The 20,823-nt window shown below is 50.2% G+C and overlaps 1 protein-coding gene across 11 annotated transcripts in view; it reads left to right on the forward strand.

The window, feature by feature from the left end:
• The window catches only part of MYO18A (myosin XVIIIA), a 212,522-nt gene that overhangs the window by 88,841 nt on the left and 102,858 nt on the right, over positions 1-20,823 (forward strand). For all 11 annotated transcript variants that reach the window (XM_087890417.1, XM_087890475.1, XM_087890399.1 and 8 more), the window contains 2 exons: positions 2,452-2,515; positions 4,148-4,292. In XM_087890417.1, the coding sequence (XP_087746543.1) occupies positions 2,452-2,515; positions 4,148-4,292 (209 nt within the window). The remainder of the gene's footprint in view (positions 1-2,451; positions 2,516-4,147; positions 4,293-20,823) is intronic.

Here is a 20,823-nt window from a genome sequence, read left to right on the forward strand (position 1 = left end):
GGAGCATTTCACCCCTGCTTCAGGGGGAAGATTCCCATCCCCGCTGAATATCCCCATTTGCCATGAAAGAGAACGTCACGTCTTGGTGGGTGAAAGGATAACAGAATAACAAGAGTCGGGAGGGGCCTCGGAGGTCTTCTAGTCCAACCCTGTGCTCGAGGAGGAGGCCGTTTGTGGTGACCCGGGGCACAGCACAGAGGCGACACAGTCAGCTGATAGTTCAAACCACCCCTTTATTACTCCATCTTTTCTCCCAAACGCTCCCACATTTCTGGCAAATCCCAGAGCGAAATGGGACACACACACACATACACAAAGAGCCTCGGGCTGCAGGTAGTTCAGCACAACGCCGTGAGCACAATGGCTGCAAAGCAAGATATCCAGCAGGGCAAGGGGATAAGTCAGTGAGCCTAGGAAGTGAAGAAACGAGGCAGTTCATCCAGGAAGCAAGAAATAAAGAAGTCGTCCAGGAAACGGCCAACATCAGCAACGGCACACTCCATGATTTCGGCGTTTGTTCCCGCCAGACGCCCCTCCCCACAGCATCTCCTTAAGTCTCAGTCCCCAGGTGTGCCTTGTGGAGAGGGGTGGGGCGCTCTCTTCCCAACTAGTTGAATCAGCCTGCGCTGTTCCCACCTTCTCTCCACTCTCCGTGCTCGGGGATCAGGAGGGGGCGGTCCTTGCTCATTGCCTGAACTCTGTCGCTCCTCATGTTCACTGCCTGCCCTCTCTTGGTTATCCTGCCCCTGTTCCTCCCTGCCTACAAGCCATCCCAATCCTGAAAGGGCTTGGCGTGGCTCGGCCTTCTCCTCCCCACATTCCTCCAAAAGCAATGAAACCTCTCCCTTGACATGACACCATTCCAGCTTGCAAGGAATGGGGGCAAAGGGATCCTTTCAGGATCTCCGCCAGTGGTGAAATGTAAAATTGGTTACTACCGGTTCTGTGGGTGTGGCTTGGTGGTGGTGGTGGGGGGTTAATGTGACTGAGTGGGCATGGCCAACTTTTTTTTTTTTTAAAAAAAACTTTTAAAACCATTTTTTCTACAACCTCTTTGGCCGAAGAGGTTGTAAAAAAAAAAAGTGCTTTTAAAAGCCTCTGATGATCCCAGCTGAGTTGCCTGATCGTCAAAGGCTTTTTTTTCTTTTAAAAGCATTTTTTCTACAAACTCTTTGGCTGAAGAGGTTGTAAAAAAAAATGCTTTTAAAAGCCTCTGATTCCAGCTGAGCCGCGTGATCATCAGAGGCTTTTTTTTTTTTTTACTTTTAAAAGCATTTTTTCGGCCGAAGAGGTTGTAGAAAAAATGCTTTTAAAAGTAAAAAAAAAGCCTCTGATGATTGTGTGGCTCAGCTGGGCATGGGGGGGGGCAGGGATTTTTACTACTGGTTCTCTGAACCACTCGCCTCCATCGCTACCGGATCAGGCGATCCGGTCTGAACTGGGAGCATTTCAACCCTGGTCTCCGCCAAGGTGGGCAATTAATTTTCCCAAGGGGTGACATCAGAAAATGGGACGATTGCAAAGGGCTGAATCAATATGACCGTGAAGGTCATAGGAGCCTGGATAGCTCTGCAGACAAGGCACTGCAATTTAACATCTGCTGCTTGCAATTACTGCAAGTTCGAATCTCGCCAAGGCTCAAGGTTGACTCAGCCTTCCATCCTTTCTAAGGTGGGTAAATTGAGGACCCAGATTGTGGGGGCAATAAGCTGACTTTATATAAAAATATACAAAAGTATGAAGGCTATTGCTTAACGTACTGTAAGCCGCCCTGAGTCTCCGGAGAAGGGCGGCATGTAAATCAAATTAAAAAAAAAAAAAAAGGTACATAGGCATTCACAAACACACATTCGTAAACTGGGGGAAAAAAATAGCAGTTTGCCTTCAAAATACAGGTAGTCCTCTACTTACAGCCAAAGCTGTAAATTTCAAAATTCTGCTAAGCAAGCAGAATTAGCAATGTCTGCTAAGCAAGACAGTGGTTAAAAAAATACCCCATTTTACAACCTTTCTTGGCACGGCTGTTAAGTGGATTGCTGCGGTTATTAAGTGAGTCACACGGTCGTTAAGCGACTCCGGCTTCCCCCATTGCTTTGTTGGAAGGCCGCAAAAGGAGATCACGTAACTCAGGGACCCTGCCACCGTCGTAAATACGAACCACAGTTGCCAAGCGTCCGAATTTTTTAATTGTGTGACCATCCTGCAACGGTCATCGTTGTGAAAAACGGAGTCAGTTTTTCTCAGTGTAACTCCGAACGGTCACTCAATGTTGTAAGCCGAGGACTACCTGTAAAATCAGAACTACTTTACGGAAGTACTTGTCAAACAATCCAGCTGAAGCTGGAAAGGGATAACCGAAGGGCTGGATGTGGCCTGGGGGAATAAAATGCCCAGGTCTGGCCAACCTGTTATTTCGGGTACCATCCTCTCCTCTTCCTCCTCTCTTTGCAGGACGGAGCTTCACTTCAACCACCTGGCTGAGAACAACGTCTTCGGCATCGTGCCTCTGTCCAAGGTACCAGGGCTGGTTGGAAGGGGGGCATGGTTGGCTGAGGAGTGGGACAAGACCTGGGATTGATGTTGACCAATATATACCAGGCCTAAAGGTGTATGGAGATTCTGCAGTCATCCAAGTCATGGTTGTCCCAAAGATGCATTTTTTCCAAGAGGCAACTGGACATTCTGGTTTTTTTCTTTTGAAGACGTTTCTCTTCTCATCCGAGAAGCTTCTTCAGCTCTGACTGAATGGTGGGGAAGGAAGGATTGATACTCCTTGCAGACAGCTGCTCATTTGCATCCTTTTAGAGCAGTGTTTCTCAACCTTGGAAGCTTGAAGATGGGTGGACTTCAACTCCCAGAATCCCCCAGCCAGCGCTGCTGGCTGGGGGATTCTGGGAGTTGAAGTCCACCCATCTTCAAGCTTCCAAGGTTGAGAAACACTGTTTTAGAGGGTCGTTGAGGCCGCTTGGGGGTTTACCTGTGTCCTCAGAGTCACCTGAGTGGTGCAAATGAGTGTGGAACCTTCTTCGAACTGCTGAAAGGACTGCCTTGTAGAAGGCTCCACCCCCATTTGCACCACTCAGGTGACCCTGAGGACACAGGTAAACCCCCAAGTGGCCTCAACGACCCTCTAAATGGATGCAAATGACCAGCTGTCTGCAAGGAGGAGGAGGAGGGGGAGGAAAAGGACTGCGGGGTCCTTGATACTCTCTGAGCTGGGTTGTTTTCTTGCAGACGTTTCATGATCCAACTAGGTAACATTATCAGTGCTGGAAGGGAAGGGGGTTTGGTAAGAGGAGGAGAAGGAGGAGGAAGAGGAGGAGGACTATAGGGTCCTAAGTGGTCTCTCAGCCTGGTGGTTTTCTCGCAGACTTTTCACGACCCAGCTAGGTAACATGATCAGTGCAAAAGACAACCAAGATCAGGGACCACCAAGGACCCCCACATAATTCCGATTTTGTGCAAATGGGCGTGGAGCCTCCTTGGAACTGCTGAAAGGACTGTGTTGAAGACCAGAGGTAGATGATTTTGTATCCCTCCCCTTCCCAGAGAAGGTTCCACACCCATTTGCACCACTCAGGTGACCCTGAGGCCACAGACAAAACTCCCAGATTTCCTCAACGTCTCTCTAAAAGGATGCAAATGACCAGCTGTCTGCAAGGCGTATCAATCCTTCCTTTCCCCGCCATCCAGTCAGAGCTGAAGAAGCTTCTTGGATGAGAAGAGAAACGTCTTCAAAAGAAAAAAAAAAAAAAACAAAGTCCTGGGACGATCTACCCAGAAATCTTTGGGACGATCTACCAGGCTTTTTTCCGCTGTAGCCGTGTCTTCTCCAACGCACGGCGCCAACCGGCTGCTCTGCTGGAAAAAATGCCGCCATCCGGCTCGCTCTGCGTCGTCGAGGAGCCTCTCTTCCCGTGTCTAAAGGGTTTACGCGGAGTTTTAATTAAAGGCTTACCTGCTTTTTCATCACCGCCGGGAGAGGATCTGAGCGAGATCTCCCGGCCTAACCCCGCTCTAGCGGAGTAACCCTCTTGTCATCCTTGCGGGCGGCGCTACAAAAAAAAAGACTTCGGGAGGTTTTTTTTACAATAGTCTTGAATTTTTTCTTCCTGGTTTTTTCTTTTCTTTTCCTCTTTGGCTGCAGCCGGAGGAGAAGCAGAAAGCAGCTCAGCAGTTCAGCAAGCTGCAGGCGGCCATGAAGGTGATGGGCATCTCCGGCGAGGAGCAGAAGGCCTTCTGGCTCGTCCTGGGCGCCATTTGCCACCTGGGGGCGGCTGGAGCCACCAAAGGTAAGCGGGGTGGGGGGGTGGGGGGGCATTTAGCATTTTGGAAACCATCCCACAAGCTCTGGGGAAACAAACCATCATCCGAAACCCCAGTTATAGATCTAGAAAGAGTGCAGAGAAGAGCAGCAAGAGGATTGGAGCAGTGGTGAAATGTAAAATTTTTTAGTACCGGTTCTGTGGGCGTGGCTTGGGGGGGGTTAATATGAGTGAGTGGGCCAACTTTTTTTTTCTTCTTTTAAAACCATTTTTTCTACAACCTCTTCGGCCGAAGAGGTTGTAGAAAAAATGCTTTTAAAAGCCTCTGATGATCCCAGCTGATTTGCCTGATCGGCAGAGGCTTTTTTTCCTTTTAAAAACATTTTTTCTATAACCTCTTCGGCCGAAGAGGTTGTAGAAAAAAATGCTTTTAAAAGCCTCTGATGATCCCAGCTGAGCAGCGTCAATCATCAGAGGCTTTTTTTTTTTTTTACTTTTAAAAGCATTTTTTTCGGCCAAAGAGGTTGTAGAAAATATGCTTTTAAAAGCCTCTGATGATCCCAGCTGAGCCGCGTCATCATCAGAGGCTTTTTTTTTTTTACTTTCAAAAGCATTTTTTCGGCCGAAGAGGTTGTAGAAAATATGCTTTTAAAAATTAAAAAAACAGCCTCTGATGATTGCGCGGCTCAGCTGGGCAATGGGGGGGGGGAGGGCAGGGATTTTTGTTACCGTTTCTCCGAACCACCCGCCTCCATCGCTACCGGATTGGGCGATCCGATCCGAACCGGGAGCATTTCACCCCTGGATTGGAGGCTAAAACATACGACGAACGGTTGCAGGAACTGGGCATGGCTAGTCTCGTGGTTAGCAATGGATGGGAACCCATCCAGGTGAGAAGCAACCTAGAATTAAGGAGAAATCTCCCGACAGTGAGAACAATTAACTCCAGGAAGAACTTGCCTGTGGAAGTTGTGGGAGCTTCATCACTGGAGGTTTTTAAGAAGAGATTGGACTGCCACTTGTCTGGAATGCTATAGGGTTTCCTGCCTGAGAAGGGGGTTGGACTAGAAGACCTCCAAGGTCCCTTCCAAATAAATAACAATTTATTTATTTCTTCATCGTTTAATGACTCCGTAATCCCTTGCGGGCTGGAATCGGGGCAACTGATTGGAGCTGAGTGTTTACTGGCCGGATGCCCTTCCAGTCGCCAATGCGGAGTTTTTCCCCCCCCAGCAGATACATTCTCATTGTGCCCAGAGCAAGAAATATCTGCCTCTACCTAGGATCGAACTCACAGCCTCCTGATTGTGAGGGGAGTGAGCTCCACCTCTAGGCCCCTTCCAACTCTGTTATGCTGCTAATTAATTAATTAATTAATTAATTAATCGATCAGCGGGAGGTGTGGCTGCTCCATCACTGGAGGATTTTAAGAAGAGACTGGAGAGTCCCTTGTCTGGGGTCTCCTGCTTGAGCAAGGGGTTGGACTAGAAGACCTCCCAGGTCCCTTCCAACTCTGTTATTCTTTTATTCGATGGATGGATGGATGGATGGATGGATGGGTGGATGGATGGATAGGAAGGAAGGAAGGAAGGAAAGGAAGGAAGGAAGGAAGGAAGGAAGGAAGGGAAGGAAGGGAAGGAAGGAAGGAAGGAAGGAAAGGAAGGAAGGAAGGAAGGGAAGGAAGGAAGAAAGGAAGGAAAGAAGGAAGGAAGGAAGGAAGGAAGGAAGGAAGGAAGGGGGGAGAGAGAGAGAGGGAGGGCAACAGATGGAAACTAATCAAGGAGGGAAACAAATTTGGGATTAAGGAGAAACTTCCTGACAGTGAGGACAATTAACCAGTGGAACTGCTTGCCACCAGGAAATTGTGAATGCTCCATCACTGGAGCTTTTCGAGAAGAGACTCGGCAACCATGATTCTATGTTCTATTTGAGCCATGTCCTTCCTTTTCAAAAAAAGGGCCAGCTTCTCTCTCCCAAGTCGAAAAGAGGGACCATCCCTCATTGCTAGAGACCCCTGCAAGGAAGGATACCTCCCACCCCCCCACCCACCCCCATGCACGTTCTCGTTTGAAGCGAGAAGGACAAAGAGAAACTCGACTAGCCCATCCAGAATTCCCCACACTTGCTTTGGCCGCGTTTGTCTTATCTCATTTATTTGAAGCATTTTTCTCTGGGGTTTTTTGATTTTTTTTTTATTAAACTTAAAAAAGCTTCCAAAGTAGGTCAGAGGAAGTTTGGAAATAATCCCTGGGCTGGTTTGGACCTTCAAGGAGTTTTAAAGGGAGATGGGAAAGGGAAACGTGAGAAGAAAGGAAACTCGGGGCCCAGTTCTCCAAACAAGGTTTTAAAAGACCCCGTTGGAGCCGAAAGGGAGAAAGAAGGGTGCTGTGAATTTCCTTACATTTTCGGAGCAGGATTTCTTGGCAAATTTAGGAGGGGCGGACTCCCAGAATTCCCCAGGTTTAACAGATTAACAGAGTTGGAAGGAACCATGGAGGTCATGTAGTCCAACCCCCACCTCCCACCCAAGCAGGAGACCCTACACCGTTTCTGACAGATGGCACTCCAGTCTCTTCTTAAAAAGTTATTTTTAAATGATGGAGCTCCCACAACTTCTGAAGGCAACTTCTCTGTTCCATGGGTGGATTGTTCTCACTGTCAGAAAATTTCTCCTTATTTCCAGGGTGAATCTCTCCTTGTTCAGTTTCCATCCATTGTTCCTTCTCTGGCCTTCGTGTGCTTTGGAGAATAGCTTGACCCCCTTCCTCCTCTCTGGGGCAGCCCCTCCCTCAAATACTGGAAGATGCTCTCCTGTCTCCCCTGGTCCTTCTCTTCCCTAGACCAGCCATGTCTTCTGTCCATCTATGGTTCATTCAGATGTCTTTCTTTCTTTCTTTCTTTCTTTCTTTCTTTCTTTCTTTCTTTCTTTCTTTCTTTCTTTCTTTCTTTCTTTCTTTCTTTCTTTCTCTCTCTCTCTCTCTCTCTCTCTTTCTTTCCCTCCCTTCCACCTTCCTTCCCTCCCTCCCTCCCTCCCTCCCTCCTTCCTTCCTTCCTTCCTTTTGCTTTGGAAAATAGCTGGATCCCCTTCCTCCTCTCTGGGGCAGCCCCTCAAATATTGGAAGATGCTCTCCTGTCTCCCCTGGTCCTTCTCTTCCCTAGACCAGCCATGTCTTCTGTCCATCTATGGTTCATTCAGATGTCTTTCTTTCTTTCTTTCTTTCTTTCTTTCTTTCTTTCTTTCTTTCTTTCTTTCTTTCTTTCTTTCTTTCTTTCTTTCTCTCTCTCTCTCTCTTTCTTTCCCTCCCTTCCACCTTCCTTCCCTCCCTCCCTCCCTCCCTCCCTCCTTCCTTCCTTCCTTCCTTTTGCTTTGGAAAATAGCTTGACCCCCTTCCTCCTCTCTGGGGCAGCCCCTCAAATATTGGAAGATGCTCTCCTGTCTCCCCTGGTCCTTCTCTTCCCTAGACCAGCCATGTCTTCTGTCCATCTATGGTTCATTCAGATGTCTTTCTTTCTTTCTTTCTTTCTTTCTTTCTTTCTTTCTTTCTTTCTTTCTTTCTTTCTTTCTTTCTTTCTTTCTTTCTTTCTTTCCCTCCCTTCCACCTTCCTTCCCTCCCTCCCTCCCTCCCTCCTTCCTTCCTTCCTTCCTTTTGCTTTGGAAAACAGCTTGACCCCCTTCCTCCTCTCTGGGGCAGCCCCTCAAATATTGGAAGATGCTCTCCTGTCTCCCCTGGTCCTTCTCTTCCCTAGACTAGCCATGTCTTCTGTCCATCTATGGTTCATTCAGATGTCTTTCTTTCTTTTCTTTCTTTCTTTCTTTCTTTCTTTTCTTTCTTTCTTTCTTTCTTTCTTTCTTTCTTTCTTTCTTTCTTTCTTTCTTTCTTTCTTTCTTTCTTTCTTTCTTTCTTTCCCTCCCTTCCACCTTCCTTCCCTCCCTCCCTCCCTCCCTCCCTCCTTCCTTCCTTCCTTCCTTTTGCTTTGGAAAACAGCTTGACCCCCTTCCTCCTCTCTGGGGCAGCCCCTCAAATATTAGAAGATGCTCTCCTGTCTCCCCTGGTCCTTCTCTTCCCTAGACTAGCCATGTCTTCTGTCCATCTATGGTTCATTCAGATGTCTTTCTTTCTTTTCTTTCTTTCTTTCTTTCTTTCTTTCTTTCTTTCTTTCTTTCTTTCTTTCTTTCTTTCTTTCTTTCTTTCCCTCCCTTCCACCTTCCTTCCCTCCCTCCCTCCCTCCCTCCTTCCTTCCTTCCTTCCTTTTGCTTTGGAAAACAGCTTGACCCCCTTCCTCCTCTCTGGGGCAGCCCCTCAAATATTAGAAGATGCTCTCCTGTCTCCCCTGGTCCTTCTCTTCTCTTCTCTTCTCTTCTCTTCTCTTCTCTTCTCTTCTCTTCTCTTCTCTTCTCTTCTCTTCTCTTCTCTTCTCCTTCTCCTTCTCCTTCTCCTCTCCACTCCACTCCACTCCACTCCACTTCACTTCACTTCTCTTCACTAGACAAGCCATGATGCCCAGTTCCTGCAACCGTTCACAATGTATGTTTGAGCCTCCAGTCCCCTCATCATCCTGGTTGCTCTTCTCTGCACTCTTTCCAGAGTCTCAACCTCTTTTTTTATAGTGTGGTGACTAAAATTGGATGCAGTACTCTAGGTGTGGCCTTACTAAGGCTTTATAGAGTGGGAGTAGTACCTCATGTGATCTTGGTTGAGGTTTATTTATTACTTATTTATTAATTCAATTTATATGCCGCCCTTCTCCGGAGACTCAGGGCGGCTTACAATGCGTTAAGCAACAGCCTTCATACTTTTGTATATACCTGCTTAGTAGGGCTTTCGCCCCCCCCCCAAGCGGTGCTCTTTTTTTAATACAAAGTCAGCTTATTGCCCCCACAAACTGGGTCCTCATTTTACCTCCCTCGGAAGGATGGAAGGCTGAGTCCACCTTGAGCCTGGTGAGATTCGAACTCGCAGTAATTGCAGGCAGCTGGCAGCTAAGTGCTAACACTTAACAGCACTTAGTCCGCTGCACCACCAAGGCTCTTAAGGTTCTCCTTGGGTTCTCCTCCTTAAGCAGGGGGCTGGACTAGAAGACCTCCAAGGTCCCTCCCAGCTCATTCTGTTATATTCATCCAAGGACTTCCAGCAATGTTCCAATCATAAAAACGGCCATTTTATTCAGGTGCCACCAGCAGATGGCAAGCCTGACTAAGCTTTCGTGCCAGCTGAGCTGTGGGTCCGTTAGGCACAATTTTTTGGGTTGGCCTGTGTGGGTTGAAGAGGTCTTCCTTCCTGGCAAAAGCACATACAGGGAGTCCTCGACTTATGACCACGACGGGGGCCATAATTCCCGTTGCTAAACAAGTTGACCATTAAGCGAGTTAAGACTGATTTTATGAACTTCTTTCGCCGTGGTCGTTAAACGAATCTGGCTTCCTCCGTTGATTTTGCTTGTCAGACTTACTGGAAATAGGGATCATGTGACCTTCGGACCCGGGGGGGGGTGTTTTCTAATTTTTTTTACTACTAGTTCTGTGGGCGTGGCTTATTTTGAGGGCGTGGCTCGGTGGTGGGGTAATGGGTCTGGGTGGGCGTGGCCAACTTTTCTTTTTTCTTTTTTTTACTTTTAAAAGCATTTTTTTTCTATAACCTTGTTGCAGAAAAAAAATGCTTTTAGAAGCCTCTGACGATCAGGCAACTCAGCAAGGATCGTCAGAGGCTTTAAAAGGCATTCTGTGGGCGTGGCTTGGTGTCTGGGGGGGTAATGTGACTGGGTGGGCGTGGCCAACTTTTTTTTTTTTTACTTTTTTTTTTTTACTTTTAAAACCATTTTTTTGTAGAAAAAATGCTTTTAAAAGCCTCTGATGATCCCAGCATTTTTTCGGCGGAAGAGGTTGTAGAAAAAATGCTTTTAAAAGTAAAAAAAAAAAAAAAGCCTCTAATGAGGTAGGCGGGGTAAGCGAGCAGTGACCGAGCCAGGGACCGGTTTGGGGGCGTGGCCAGCCAATGTCATTACCGGTTCACCGAACTATTACAAATTTTTACTACCGGTTCTTACGAACCGGTGCAAACCGGGAGCAACCCACCACTGCTTCGGACAATGCAACCGTCATAAATACGGGTAGTCCTCGACTTACAACAGTTCATTTAATGACCGAAGCTACAATGCCACTGAGAAAAGTGACTTACGACCCTTTTTCACACTTACAACTGTTGCAGCTTCCCCATGGTAACGTGATCGAAATTCAGACACTTGACAACTGATTCATAGTTATGGCGGTCGCAGTGTCCCGGGGGTCACACAATCCCCTTCTGACAAGCAAAGTCAATGGGGCAGGCAGATTCGCTTAACAAGTGTGTGTAACTTCACAACTCCGGTGATTCACTTAACAACCATGGCAAGAAAAGTCGTAAACCGGGGAAAAATTCACTGAAATGTGAATTGTTTCACTTAGCAACACAAATTTGGGTTGCTCAATTGTGGCCGTATCTCACGGACTACCTGTACACGCCGGTTGCAGAGCCTACGAATTTTGATCTTGTGACCACTGGAATTCTACAACGGTCATTAAGTGTGAAAAACAGCCATGAGTCACTTTATTCAGTGCGGTTGCAATTTGGAACGGTCGCTAAGCGAATGGTTATAACTCGAGGACTACCTGTACTATAGGATGAATTCAAGAGTGGTTTCCTACCGTACTTCGGGCAATTAGTATCTCTAAGACCATGAACCAACTCCCAGAATTCCTCAGCCAGCAGGCTGGCTGGGGAATTCTGGGAGTGGAAGTCCTCCCCTCTTAAAGCATTGCTGGCTGGGGGATTCTGGGAGTGGAAGCCCACCCCTCTTAAAGCATGGCTGGCTGGGGAATTCTGGGAGTGGAAGTCCTCCCCTCTTAAAGCATGGCTGAATGGGGAATTCTGGGAGTGGAAGTCCACCCCTCTTAAAGCATGGCTGAATGGGGAATTCTGGGAGTGGAAGTCCACCCCTCTTAAAGCATGGCTGAATGGGGAATTCTGGGAGTGGAAGTCCACCCCTCTTAAAGCATGGCTGAATGGGGAATTCTGGGAGTGGAAGTCCACCCCTCTTAAAGCATGGCTGAATGGGGAATTCTGGGAGTGGAAGCCCACCCCTCTTAAAGCATGGCTGGCTGGGGAATTCTGGGAGTGGAAGCCCACCCCTCTTAAAGCATGCTGGCTGGGGAATTCTGGGAGTGGAAGTCCACCCCTCTTAAAGTAGGTTGGCTGGGGAATTCTGGGAGTGGAAGCCCACCCCTCTTAAAGCATGCTGGCTGGGGAATTCTGGGAGTGGAAGCCCACCCCTCTTAAAGCATGCTGGCTGGGGAATTCTGGGAGTGGAAGCCCACCCCTCTTAAAGCATTGCTGGCTGGGGAATTCTGGGAGTGGAAGCCCACCCCTCTTAAAGCATGCTGGCTGGGGAATTCTGGGAGTGGAAGCCCACCCCTCTTAAAGCATGGCTGGCTGGGGAATTCTGGGAGTGGAAGCCCACCCCTCTTAAAGCATGCTGGCTGGGGAATTCTGGGAGTGGAAGCCCACCCCTCTTAAAGCATTGCTGGCTGGGGAATTCTGGGAGTGGAAGCCCACCCCTCTTAAAGCATGGCTGGCTGGGGAATTCTGGGAGTGGAAGCCCACCCCTCTTAAAGCATGCTGGCTGGGGAATTCTGGGAGTGGAAGTCCACCCCTCTTAAAGTAGGTTGGCTGGGGAATTCTGGGAGTGGAAGTCCACCCCTCTTAAAGTAGGTTGGCTGGGGAATTCTGGGAGTGGAAGCCCACCCCTCTTAAAGCATGGCTGGCTGGGGAATTCTGGGAGTGGAAGTCCACCCCTCTTAAAGTAGCTTGGCTGGGGAATTCTGGGAGTGGAAGTCCACCCCTCTTAAAGTAGGTTGGCTGGGGAATTCTGGGAGTGGAAGTCCACCCCTCTTAAAGTAGGTTGGCTGGGGAATTCTGGGAGTGGAAGCCCACCCCTCTTAAAGCATGGCTGGCTGGGGAATTCTGGGAGTGGAAGTCCACCCCTCTTAAAGTAGGTTGGCTGGGGAATTCTGGGAGTGGAAGTCCACCCCTCTTAAAGTAGGTTGGCTGGGGAATTCTGGGAGTTGAAGTCCACCCCTCTTAAAGCATGGCTGGCTGGGGAATTCTGGGAGTGGAAGTCCATCCATTTTAAAGCAGGCTGGCTGGGGAATTCTGGGAGTGGAAGTCCACCCCTCTTAAAGCAGGCTGGCTGGGGAATTCTGGGAGTGGAAGTCCACCCCTCTTAAAGCATGGCTGGCTGGGGGATTCTGGGAGTGGAAGTCCACCCCTCTTAAAGCATGGCTGGCTGGGGAATTCTGGGAGTGGAAGCCCACCCCTCTTAAAGCAGGCTGGCTGGGGAATTCTGGGAGTGGAAGCCCACCCCTCTTAAAGCATGGCTGGCTGGGGAATTCTGGGAGTGAAAGTCCACCCCTCTTAAAGCATGGCTGGCTGGGGAATTCTGGGAGTGGAAGTGCATCCCTTTTAAAGCATTGCTGACTGGGGGATTCTGGGAGTGGAAGTCCACCCCTCTTAAAGCAGGTTGGCTGGGGAATTCTGGGAGTGAAAGTCCACCCCTCTTAAAGCATGGCTGGCTGGGGAATTCTGGGAGTGAAAGTCCACCCCTCTTAAAGCAGGCTGGCTGGGGAATTCTGGGAGTGGAAGCCCACCCCTCTTAAAGCATGGCTGGCTGGGGAATTCTGGGAGTGGAAGTCCACCCCTCTTAAAGTAGGTTGGCTGGGGAATTCTGGGAGTGGAAGCCCACCCCTCTTAAAGCATGCTGGCTGGGGAATTCTGGGAGTGGAAGTCCACCCCTCTTAAAGTAGGTTGGCTGGGGAATTCTGGGAGTTGAAGTGCATCCCTTTTAAAGCATGGCTGGCTGGGGAATTCTGGGAGTTGAAGTCCACCCCTCTTAAAGCATGGCTGGCTGGGGAATTCTGGGAGTGGAAGTCCACCCCTCTTAAAGCATGGCTGGCTGGGGAATTCTGGGAGTGGAAGTCCACCCCTCTTAAAGCATGGCTGGCTGGGGAATTCTGGGAGTGGAAGCCCACCCCTCTTAAAGCATGCTGGCTGGGGAATTCTGGGAGTGGAAGTCCACCCCTCTTAAAGTAGGTTGGCTGGGGAATTCTGGGAGTTGAAGTGCATCCCTTTTAAAGCATGGCTGGCTGGGGAATTCTGGGAGTTGAAGTCCACCCCTCTTAAAGCATGGCTGGCTGGGGAATTCTGGGAGTGGAAGTCCATCCATTTTAAAGCAGGCTGGCTGGGGAATTCTGGGAGTGGAAGTCCACCCCTCTTAAAGCAGGTTGGCTGGGGAATTCTGGGAGTGAAAGTCCACCCCTCTTAAAGTAGGTTGGCTGGGGAATTCTGGGAGTTGAAGTCCACCCCTCTTAAAGCATGGCTGAATGGGGAATTCTGGGAGTGGAAGCCCACCCCTCTTAAAGCATGGCTGGCTGGGGAATTCTGGGAGTGGAAGCCCACCCCTCTTAAAGCATGCTGGCTGGGGAATTCTGGGAGTGGAAGTCCACCCCTCTTAAAGTAGGTTGGCTGGGGAATTCTGGGAGTGGAAGTCCACCCCTCTTAAAGTAGGTTGGCTGGGGAATTCTGGGAGTTGAAGTCCACCCCACTTAAAGCATGGCTGAATGGGGAATTCTGGGAGTGGAAGCCCACCCCTCTTAAAGCATGGCTGGCTGGGGAATTCTGGGAGTGGAAGCCCACCCCTCTTAAAGTAGCTTGGCTGGGGAATTCTGGGAGTGGAAGTCCACCCCTCTTAAAGTAGGTTGGCTGGGGAATTCTGGGAGTGGAAGTCCACCCCTCTTAAAGTAGGTTGGCTGGGGAATTCTGGGAGTTGAAGTCCACCCCACTTAAAGCATGGCTGGCTGGGGAATTCTGGGAGTGGAAGTCCACCCCTCTTAAAGTAGGTTGGCTGGGGAATTCTGGGAGTGGAAGCCCACCCCTCTTAAAGCATGCTGGCTGGGGAATTCTGGGAGTGGAAGTCCACCCCTCTTAAAGTAGGTTGGCTGGGGAATTCTGGGAGTTGAAGTCCACCCCTCTTAAAGCATGGCTGGCTGGGGAATTCTGGGAGTGGAAGTCCACCCCTCTTAAAGTAGGTTGGCTGGGGAATTCTGGGAGTGGAAGTCCACCCCTCTTAAAGTAGGTTGGCTGGGGAATTCTGGGAGTGGAAGTCCTCCCCTCTTAAAGTAGGTTGGCTGGGGAATTCTGGGAGTGGAAGTCCACCCCTCTTAAAGTAGGTTGGCTGGGGAATTCTGGGAGTGGAAGTCCACCCCTCTTAAAGTAGGTTGGCTGGGGAATTCTGGGAGTGGAAGTCCACCCCTCTTAAAGTAGGTTGGCTGGGGAATTCTGGGAGTTGAAGTGCATCCCTTTTAAAGCATGGCTGGCTGGGGAATTCTGGGAGTTGAAGTCCACCCCTCTTAAAGCATGGCTGGCTGGGGAATTCTGGGAGTGGAAGTCCATCCATTTTAAAGCAGGCTGGCTGGGGAATTCTGGGAGTGGAAGTCCACCCCTCTTAAAGCAGGTTGGCTGGGGAATTCTGGGAGTGAAAGTCCACCCCTCTTAAAGCATGGCTGGCTGGGGAATTCTGGGAGTTGAAGTCCACCCCTCTTAAAGCAGGTTGGCTGGGGAATTCTGGGAGTGGAAGTGCATCCCTTTTAAAGCATTGCTGACTGGGGGATTCTGGGAGTGGAAGTCCACCCCTCTTAAAGCATAGCTGGCTGTGGAATTCTGGGAGTGGAAGCCCACCCCTCTTAAAGGATGCTGGCTGGGGAATTCTGGGAGTGGAAGTCCACCCCTCTTAAAGCATTGCTGACTGGGGGATTCTGGGAGTGGAAGTCCACCCCTCTTAAAGCATAGCTGGCTGGGGAATTCTGGGAGTGGAAGTCCACCCCCCTTAAAGCATTGCTGGCTGGGAAATTCTGGGAGTGGAAGTCCACCCCTCTTAAAGCATTGCTGGCTGGGGAATTCTGGGAGTGGAAGCCCACCCCTCTTAAAGCATTGCTGGCTGGGGAATTCTGGGAGTTGAAGTCCATCCATTTTAAAGTAGGTTGGCTGGGGAATTCTGGGAGTGGAAGTGCATCCCTTTTAAAGCATTGCTGACTGGGGGATTCTGGGAGTGGAAGTCCACCCCTCTTAAAGCATAGCTGGCTGGGGAATTCTGGGAGTGGAAGCCCACCCCTCTTAAAGCAGGCTGGCTGGGGAATTCTGGGAGTGGAAGCCCACCCCTCTTAAAGCATGGCTGGCTGGGGAATTCTGGGAGTGGAAGCCCACCCCTCTTAAAGCAGGCTGGCTGGGGAATTCTGGGAGTGGAAGCCCACCCCTCTTAAAGCATGGCTGGCTGGGGAATTCTGGGAGTGGAAGTCCACCCCTCTTAAAGTAGGTTGGCTGGGGAATTCTGGGAGTGGAAGCCCACCCCTCTTAAAGCATGCTGGCTGGGGAATTCTGGGAGTGGAAGTCCACCCCTCTTAAAGCATGGCTGGCTGGGGAATTCTGGGAGTGGAAGTCCATCCATTTTAAAGCAGGCTGGCTGGGGAATTCTGGGAGTGGAAGTCCACCCCTCTTAAAGCAGGTTGGCTGGGGAATTCTGGGAGTGGAAGTCCACCCCTCTTAAAGCATGGCTGGCTGGGGAATTCTGGGAGTGGAAGTCCATCCATTTTAAAGCAGGTTGGCTGGGGAATTCTGGGAGTGAAAGTCCACCCCTCTTAAAGTAGGTTGGCTGGGGAATTCTGGGAGTGGAAGTGCATCCCTTTTAAAGCATTGCTGACTGGGGGATTCTGGGAGTGGAAGCCCACCCCTCTTAAAGCAGGCTGGCTGGGGAATTCTGGGAGTGGAAGTCCACCCCTCTTAAAGTAGGTTGGCTGGGGAATTCTGGGAGTTGAAGTCCATCCCTCTTAAAGCAGGCTGGCTGGGGAATTCTGGGAGTGGAAGTCCATCCATGTTAAAGCAGGCTGGCTGGGGAATTCTGGGAGTGGAAGTCCATCCCTCTTAAAGCAGGCTGGCTGGGGAATTCTGGGAGTGGAAGTCCATCCATTTTAAAGCAGGCTGGCTGGGGAATTCTGGGAGTGGAAGTCCACCCCTCTTAAAGCAGGCTGGCTGGGGAATTCTGGGAGTGGAAGTCCACCCCTCTTAAAGCAGGTTGGCTGGGGAATTCTGGGAGTGGAAGTCCACCCCTCTTAAAGCAGGCTGGCTGGGGAATTCTGGGAGTGGAAGTCCACCCCTCTTAAAGCAGGCTGGCTGGGGAATTCTGGGAGTGGAAGTCCACCCCTCTTAAAGTAGGTTGGCTGGGGAATTCTGGGAGTGGAAGTCCACCCCTCTTAAAGCAGGCTGGCTGGGGAATTCTGGGAGTGGAAGTCCATCCATTTTAAAGCAGGTTGGCTGGGGAATTCTGGGAGTGAAAGTCCACCCCTCTTAAAGTAGGTTGGCTGGGGAATTCTGGGAGTGGAAGTGCATCCCTTTTAAAGCATTGCTGACTGGGGGATTCTGGGAGTGGAAGCCCACCCCTCTTAAAGCAGGCTGGCTGGGGAATTCTGGGAGTGGAAGTCCACCCCTCTTAAATTAGGTTGGCTGGGGAATTCTGTGAGTTGAAGTCCATCCCTCTTAAAGCAGGCTGGCTGGGGAATTCTGGGAGTGGAAGTCCATCCATTTTAAAGCAGGCTGGCTGGGGAATTCTGGGAGTGGAAGTCCATCCCTCTTAAAGCAGGCTGGCTGGGGAATTCTGGGAGTGGAAGTCCACCCCTCTTAAAGCAGGTTGGCTGGGGAATTCTGGGAGTGGAAGTCCACCCCTCTTAAAGCAGGCTGGCTGGGGAATTCTGGGAGTGGAAGTCCACCCCTCTTAAAGCAGGTTGGCTGGGGAATTCTGGGAGTGGAAGTCCACCCCTCTTAAAGTAGGTTGGCTGGGGAATTCTGGGAGTGGAAGTCCACCCCTCTTAAAGCAGGCTGGCTGGGGAATTCTGGGAGTGGAAGTCCACCCCTCTTAAAGCAGGTTGGCTGGGGAATTCTGGGAGTGGAAGTCCACCCCTCTTAAAGTAGGTTGGCTGGGGAATTCTGGGAGTGGAAGTCCACCCCTCTTAAAGCAGGCTGGCTGGGGAATTCTGGGAGTGGAAGTCCACCCCTCTTAAAGTAGATTGGCTGGGGAATTCTGGGAGTGGAAGTCCACCCCTCTTAAAGTAGGTTGGCTGGGGAATTCTGGGAGTGGAAGTCCACCCCTCTTAAAGCAGGCTGGCTGGGGAATTCTGGGAGTGGAAGTCCACCCCTCTTAAAGCAGGTTGGCTGGGGAATTCTGGGAGTGGAAGTCCACCCCTCTTAAAGTAGGTTGGCTGGGGAATTCTGGGAGTGGAAGTCCACCCCTCTTAAAGCAGGCTGGCTGGGGAATTCTGGGAGTGGAAGTCCACCCCTCTTAAAGTAGATTGGCTGGGGAATTCTGGGAGTGGAAGTCCACCCCTCTTAAAGTAGGTTGGCTGGGGAATTCTGGGAGTGGAAGTCCACCCCTCTTAAAGTAGGCTGGCTGGGGAATTCTGGGAGTGGAAGTCCACCCCTCTTAAAGTAGGTTGGCTGGGGAATTCTGGGAGTGGAAGTCCACCCCTTTTAAAGCATGCTGGTTGGGGAATTCTGGGAGTGGAAGTCCATCCATTTTAAAGCAGGCTGGCTGGGGAATTCTGGGAATGGAAGTCCACCCCTCTTAAAGCATGCTGGTTGGGGAATTCTGGGAGTGGAAGTCCACCCCTCTTAAAGCATGCTGGCTGGGGAATTCTGGGAGTGGAAGTCCACCCCTCTTAAAGCAGGCTGGCTGGGGAATTCTGGGAGTGGAAGTCCACCCCTCTTAAAGCATGCTGGTTGGGGAATTCTGGGAGTGGAAGTCCACCCCTCTTAAAGCAGGCTGGCTGGGGAATTCTGGGAGTGGAAGTCCATCCCTCTTAAAGCAGGTTGGCTGGGGAATTCTGGGAGTGGAAGTCCACCCCTCTTAAAGTAGGTTGGCTGGGGAATTCTGGGAGTGGAAGTGCATCCCTTTTAAAGCATTGCTGACTGGGGGATTCTGGGAGTGGAAGTCCACCCCTCTTAAAGCATAGCTGGCTGGGGAATTCTGGGAGTGGAAGCCCACCCCTCTTAAAGCAGGCTGGCTGGGGAATTCTGGGAGTGGAAGTCCACCCCTCTTAAAGCAGGCTGGCTGGGGAATTCTGGGAGTGGAAGTCCACCCCTCTTAAAGCAGGCTGGCTGGGGAATTCTGGGAGTGGAAGTCCACCCCTCTTAAAGTAGGTTGGCTGGGGAATTCTGGGAGTTGAAGTCCATCCCTCTTAAAGCAGGCTGGCTGGGGAATTCTGGGAGTGGAAGTCCATCCATTTTAAAGCAGGCTGGCTGGGGAATTCTGGGAGTGGAAGTCCATCCCTCTTAAAGCAGGCTGGCTGGGGAATTCTGGGAGTGGAAGCCCACCCCTCTTAAAGGATGCTGGCTGGGGAATTCTGGGAGTGGAAGTCCATCCATTTTAAAGCAGGCTGGCTGGGGAATTCTGGGAGTGGAAGTCCATCCCTCTTAAAGCAGGCTGGCTGGGGAATTCTGGGAGTGGAAGCCCACCCCTCTTAAAGGATGCCGGCTGGGGAATTCTGGGATTGGAAGTCCATCCATTTTAAAGCAGGCTGGCTGGGGAATTCTGGGAGTGGAAGTCCACCCCTCTTAAAGCAGGCTGGCTGGGGAATTCTGGGAGTGGAAGTCCACCTCTCTTAAAGCAGGTTGGCTGGGGAATTCTGGGAGTGGAAGTGCATCCCTTTTAAAGCATTGCTGACTGGGGGATTCTGGGAGTGGAAGTCCACCCCTCTTAAAGCATAGCTGGCTGGGGAATTCTGGGAGTGGAAGCCCACCCCTCTTAAAGGATGCTGGCTGGGGAATTCTGGGAGTGGAAGTCCACCCCTCTTAAAGCATTGCTGACTGGGGGATTCTGGGAGTGGAAGTCCTCCCCTCTTAAAGCATTGCTGGCTGGGGGATTCTGGGAGTGGAAGCCCACCCCTCTTAAAGGATGCTGTCTGGGGAATTCTGGGAGTGGAAGTCCATCCATTTAAAAGCAAGCTGGCTGGGGGATTCTGGGAGTTGAAGCCCACCCATCTTCTAGTTGCTAAGTTTGAGAAGCTCTTGGCCCTCTCTAGCTAAAGCAGGGGTCTCCAAACCATGGTATGTGGACCAGGCCACGGCGTGCCAGAAGCCTCCCAAACAGGTGAAGTCCCATCTCTGGGATGCAGGCAGCATGCAAAACCATCTCCCTTCCGGTCCACAGAAAAACCTCTCTCCACAGAACCGGTCCCTGGGGCCCCAAAGATTGGGGGGCCGCTGAGCTAAAGGATCTTGGGTGGGTGGGGGGATACCTAAGACCCATATCTCCGTTGCTTTACTCCGTTGGCTCTTAACACCCAGCGGGGATAAAATGTGCCCCAGATTTTGCGTCTCCCTGCCAAGGAACATCAATGTCCTGCTTGCTTTGAATGTGAGGGAGGGTCTTCCGCCTCAAAACCCCCCACCTTTTTCCCCCCGGGGTGTATGTATTTGTGTTGTTGGTGCCGCATCCGCCTTCTAACTCACTCTTTTTGTGTTTGCATGGTGCATGCCGTCCCTTGTGCAATTCAGACAGCAGTGAAGGTAACGTGCTCTCCGTTAACCCCAAAGGCCATCTCCTTTTTACCTCTCCCTCTCTTCTTCTCCTCCTTCCCTCCGTTTCTTTGCATCCAGCTTTCGGGCCTCGCCTGTCTGTCTGTCCTTCTGCTGCCGGTTCATCACACCTGGCATTTCAACACTTTTTCACTGGGGCCTTCCCCAGGTGTGGTCCAAAACAGTCAAGATGGCGGCCACGAATGGTTCCATCAGAGCTCTCCCCTGTTTCCACCTGCATCAGGAGGGGCTTCTGTTGAACCAGTGGGTGTTAAGGAATTCGCAGAGTAACCCTTGAGTAGCAAGGGTGTGCACATGAAAACGATTGAGAGTAGTTTTGAATAAACACAGCCAACACACAGATACACTGAGTTGTGTTTTACTTTCAGGAAATAGTAAGGCACAGTCCAATAAACAGTCCAGGTCATTCATATATAAAGCAGAAGATAGCAAAACGACAGTCCAGGGATAATCCAATAACAAAGTCTTCTTACCAGTTTTCGTAGTCATTCACAATAAACAGTTCTTCCGGATTTGCAAACAGAGATATCAGAGAGCAAGAACAGCAAACCATGTTTCTAGCTCCCTCTTAAGGGCATTGGCTACAGGACTAACCAATCAGGACACAGTATGATGCAATACAGCAGTCTTAAAGCTACATTGATGGTTTATATATTGCCAACCAACAAGTTAGGTAATAGTCATGTCCTAACAGTGGACTTGTCATCTTAAGTTTTTTGACCATACCTTGCGGATCCCTCCTCCCACCTACATTTTCAGATGGGACACAGCAGGGTTTTCCAATCATGGAGAGAAGCAACCTAGAAATAAGGAGAAATTTCCCTACAGTGGGAACAATTAACCAGTGGAACGACTGGACACAAGGAGTTGTGGTTGCTCTGACACGG

This window comes from Pantherophis guttatus, chromosome 1 (assembly GCF_059756535.1).
Source record: "Pantherophis guttatus breed Tessera chromosome 1, ASM5975653v1, whole genome shotgun sequence".
In the NCBI taxonomy this organism is placed as follows: Eukaryota; Metazoa; Chordata; class Lepidosauria; order Squamata; family Colubridae; genus Pantherophis; species Pantherophis guttatus.